The 4,284-nt window shown below is 37.1% G+C and overlaps 2 protein-coding genes across 2 annotated transcripts; one reads left to right on the top strand and one right to left on the bottom strand.

Moving 5' to 3' along the window:
- Positions 1-419: 419 nt before the first annotated feature.
- On the top strand, positions 420-1,657 carry LOC142522399 (small ribosomal subunit protein cS23z-like). The gene is made up of 2 exons (XM_075625771.1): positions 420-836; positions 1,295-1,657. The coding sequence occupies exons 1-2, from the start codon at positions 567-569 to the stop codon at positions 1,574-1,576; spliced, it is 552 nt and encodes a 183-aa protein (XP_075481886.1). The 5' UTR covers positions 420-566; the 3' UTR covers positions 1,577-1,657.
- A 92-nt stretch (positions 1,658-1,749) lies between these two features.
- Positions 1,750-3,634, bottom strand: LOC142522398 (uncharacterized). The gene is made up of 5 exons (XM_075625770.1): positions 3,096-3,634; positions 2,824-2,917; positions 2,598-2,635; positions 2,384-2,519; positions 1,750-2,244 (listed from the first exon to the last, which is right to left on the bottom strand). Exons 1-5 carry the CDS (start codon positions 3,456-3,458, stop codon positions 1,829-1,831), a joined length of 1,047 nt encoding a protein of 348 aa, XP_075481885.1. The 5' UTR covers positions 3,459-3,634; the 3' UTR covers positions 1,750-1,828.
- Positions 3,635-4,284: the final 650 nt, after the last annotated feature.

Genomic DNA, 4,284 nt, shown 5'->3' with positions numbered 1-4,284 from the left:
AAGTTGAATGTGAAAGTATATGGAGTAAAAAAAAAATATTTGATTTATATTCTAACTTATTGATTTCGTGTCGAACTCGAACTTTTTCAAACTTTTTTCGAGCTGAACTCAAGCCCAAATTATTTTTTTCTATAGTTCGTGATTTGCTTACGAGTCTTAATATTTTATTAATATAAAATAATTATATATTAAATAAATAAATTTCGAGCCTTTGGAGTACTTAGTTTTGAGCAAAAGTTCGAATAGCTCGCGAAATGTTCGAATCTTTCGAGTCGAACTTAAGCTCAAACTTTAATTCGAACCAATTTTGAATTTTCAAATTTTTGTCATATTCAACAGTATTCGATTCTTTACTGCCAAAGTGAAATATCTTATTCCCAATAGGGCAAACTTCAACTTAAAGTCCAACACATTTCAGTCAAGCCCAAAGCCCATTTCTTGGATCATCGTTACCTTATCCACTATCAGAACTTTTCTCAAGCACCATGACTTCTCCCCCTTCAACTGCATAATAAAGAACCAACTTCTCTCTTTATCTTCGTGAATTTGTGAAGAGCGAGCATAAGATGTTATACATGTCTGTTACATCAAGTATAAAAGGCACTCTAATCTGCCAACCATCCATTGTTTCCAAGAATCCCACTTCGGCGCTATTGAAATCCTCGTTTTTTGTGAAGCCAAAAGCTATTTCTTTGCATTCTTTGGCGTATATTGACCTCAGAGCCAGACCCTTTAGAGGATTTCAAAGGCTGCATGCTGCTGCGGACACCGCAGAGTTAGCTCCAGCTGAAACAGTTGCTGATGTGTCAGACCCGGAGCTTGGTCAAGAATCTGAGGTGGGCCATTTCCATTTTCAAGTACAAATCATTTTTTTTGTTGGTTTTTATCTTTTTTTTCCTCTACTCTTTATATGGGCATTTGATTGCATTTAGCTGAAGTAGTTTTCATATTCATCGAGTTGCCTGGTATTTACTATTTAGCTTGACATGATAAATTAGATCGACGGGCGCAAAGTTTGAGTTTTTAAATTGAACTATGTTTTAACTCTTCTAATACATTTGGGTTGTTGCTGGCACACTAGCTTCTTATCTGGATAGGGTTATTGCCACTGGTGTGGTGCGTATATTTCAGTCTTCAGATACATAATTACCATACCATCTTACCAAAATTGTCAGTCTCAAATGCTCATATTTAATGTTTAATGTAGAATAGGGATAAAGATATTTTTCATTCTTTAGTTCGTCGTCCTTAGACATAGAATTAGACACAATTTAATGGATTCCTTCTTATGCAGAAGCCAAGAGAAGACACGAAATCATTGACGAAACCGAGGCTCGTGTTGAAATTCATTTGGATGGAAAAGAACATCGGGCTTGCCCTGGATCAGAAGATACCAGGTCATGGAAATGTTCCTTTGAGTCCATACTTTTTTTGGCCTAGAAAAGATGCATGGGAAGAGCTTAGAGCCACACTGGAGAGCAAGCCCTGGATATCACAGAAGAAAATGATCATCCTTCTCAATCAGGCTACGGATGTTATCAATCTCTGGCAGCAGAGTGGTGGCAATCTATCTTAAATTTGCGTCGATTGCCATAGTTTTTGTATTTAATCTTTTGACATTTATACCTAAGGTTCGGATTTGAGTTTCTTGATTTCATGTTCATTGTCTACTTATTTAAATTCTGCAACTTGAGCTGCTAGTTCAATATAATCGTGCGTCTTGCGCGTAAAAATAGTGTTATAGAAACAGAAATCTAATGCTGATTTATATTTTCAACTGTGAATAATGTAATATTACATTGTAAAATGTAAAATACTCAGCTATTGCCTATATCTCATCATCAGGGCTTAAAAAAAGAGAATAGGCAGTCAGCCCAATAAAGGGAACGAATCTAAGAAAATTTACCACACCGTGCTTGTCTTCTTGAATATTCTGCAAGTTCTCACCTATCAACCATGGCTGAAAAATTGAATATAGGCAAATGTCCCAAATGAAGGCATAAGCAAGCCGCTCTGTCCCGAGATAATCAAGAAGAAACTCCCATCTTTGTGCTAAATCACCGAAATTGCCGTCTCCGCGCCCATAAACTGCCCACAGAATCGAAACCGAACAAACAAGCCCACCAAGAAGTCCCACAACTGGTGCGCCGTTTGTCATGATCAAACCTAGTTGAGAGTTCTTTACAGGAGTGTTGTTTCCATCAACCTTATTCAGACGGATAGCCATGTAAGGAAGTAAGAAGGCTACATTGGAGAAAAACAATGAAACTCAAATCCCAATCACGAAAATATTACAAAAAAGAACTGAAACAACAATCATCACCATTATTCAAAGGCAACTCATTCTCACACCTCAAGTAAAATTATTAATTTCAGAACATACTATTTGTAAGGAACATTTGGAATCCCCAAAGAACATCAAGCGATCCCTTATATTTTCCTCTATTCTTATCTGTGTATAACAGAGGGGCGAACATGAACGTCCACCCGATGACAAAGTTGAATAACCCTTCAGACATCTGGAAAACAAAAGATATCAAGTATCTGAAATTACACAAGAAACCAAGCAGATATGAGATGCAAGCAGTAAAACTTACCGGATGAAGCACCGGTGCATCGATGAGATGAATACCAACTACTCTGCCGAAAGTTTCAATCAACAAATGATCAAACATTATACAATATAGACTTAAATATTAAAATATGCATCTTCGGTATAATTGGCAATATTCATTGATTAAGATATGTTTATAATTAGGCAGTTCTTGATTTCTCTCTAAGATAGTGTACTTGTAGCAGTCTTGCAGAGTAGAGTAGCATTACCACAGTTCAACAATGGCAGAATAAAGAAGAAATTAACACCAAGGCCTATGAGAGAACTGATTGTTTCCGAACTGATTGCCCAGATGGGATCCCCCTGCATGGTACAAGCAAATTGGAACTCAAATACTCAATCAAAAAGCAAGAGTTCTCATCCATATCACCTTTAAATCAATTTGAAGATTTTCAACATATGCATGGTTCGATCATTATGACAATTTAGCAATAAATTCCGTTTCGGCGAAATCATGAATATATGCTATTACGGTACTTACAGGAGCGTAGGGAAGTAAGAAGAGCCAAATGATATAGACACCCTCAGCAACCCACAGAACCGCTTGAAGTATTTTCCGTACATTATCATCCAATTCTGATACTGAACCCCCGCCGCCGCTGTTGGTGGAGGCTGCAGTGAAGAAGTTCCGGCGAACACCATTCGCCAGCCGATCAGAACCATTGGTGACAATGGATGGATTTGATCTATTCATATTGCTTGCGGAGACGATGTGTTCTCTTCGTTCGGGAATCCGAAATTGGGGTCTGAAACCGGGAGTGTAGTTATTCAACGGCATGAACGAAGTGAAATTCAGAACGGGAGTAGAATTGGAGCTCCACGGTATTAGAGTAGATGGTGGCATCTAATCTCTCCGCCGGAAATGGCGGCGATTTCGGTGAATTATCGCCGGAGGTAGTCCCCAGGTACGCACGGAGTAACGGGTGGCGAAGCGGAAGATTTGGTGGCTAGCTGCGCGGATGACAACGTGGCATGCCCTTGTTCGTTTAAACTACCCAGTTTCTCTCCAGTAGTATTTTCTACAATTTCAACTAAAGTCGGGTGCATGCTTACGCGATTTAATAGCATTTTCATAAATTCGAATTTGAAAAGCTAAAATATGTGGGATTCTTCAAGAGGCATGTGATGTAGTGATTTTTTTCCTGTCGGGAAATCAACCTTTCCATCTCAATTGTAATAATATACGTGGGATTCGATTCTTCTCCAAGAAACTTTTCTTAAACTTGATAACATTGAAACCCAACAATTGAATCCATCCTTCGAAATCATTAATAATTTGACTCAAAACTTAAACGAAAGTATATCCGAAATTATAATCTTTACGCCTTAAGAACGAGTCTTGATTTTCCAGATATACACTATTTTCTTTGAGAGAATCATTCAGTTTATTTTTAGAATTATTTTCTATATTCAGGGTAGAGAATAGGGAACGTGATAACGCTCGATCTGAAGATCATGACTCATATATAGATATTGTCTATCATTATCTGATGATATTTATGTTTTAACTCATCATAAAAACAGAAAATTTTATTTTCGCCTCTACTTATTAAAGACTCACAATCTATTAGATACATTAAAATTCAATAACCTGAAACATTAGTTTATCACTTTATTTTGAGTTTAACTTAACCGATAACCCATAATATATAATTATTCATATATAGGCT

The sequence above is a fragment of the Primulina tabacum genome, chromosome 13 (assembly GCF_025594145.1).
Source record: "Primulina tabacum isolate GXHZ01 chromosome 13, ASM2559414v2, whole genome shotgun sequence".
In the NCBI taxonomy this organism is placed as follows: domain Eukaryota; kingdom Viridiplantae; phylum Streptophyta; class Magnoliopsida; order Lamiales; family Gesneriaceae; genus Primulina; species Primulina tabacum.
The sequence above is the reverse complement of the archived record's forward strand: the minus strand, read 5'-3'. Positions and strand labels throughout refer to the sequence as shown.

What these genes read in the sequence shown, in the direction of transcription:
- LOC142522399 (XM_075625771.1), top strand. Translation starts at nt 567, where the DNA reads ATGTTATACATGTCTGTTACATCAAGTATAAAAGGCACTCTAATCTGC. An exon ending in AGCTTGGTCAAGAATCTGAG is followed by an intron (nt 837 to 1,294) that starts GTGGGCCATTTC and finishes CTTCTTATGCAG; the next exon opens with AAGCCAAGAGAAGACACGAA.
- LOC142522398 (XM_075625770.1), bottom strand. Translation starts at nt 3,458, where the DNA reads ATGCCACCATCTACTCTAATACCGTGGAGCTCCAATTCTACTCCCGTT. An exon ending in TCTTACTTCCCTACGCTCCT is followed by an intron (nt 2,918 to 3,095) that starts GTAAGTACCGTA and finishes TGTACCATGCAG; the next exon opens with GGGGATCCCATCTGGGCAAT. An exon ending in TCTGCCATTGTTGAACTGTG is followed by an intron (nt 2,636 to 2,823) that starts GTAATGCTACTC and finishes TCGGCAGAGTAG; the next exon opens with TTGGTATTCATCTCATCGAT.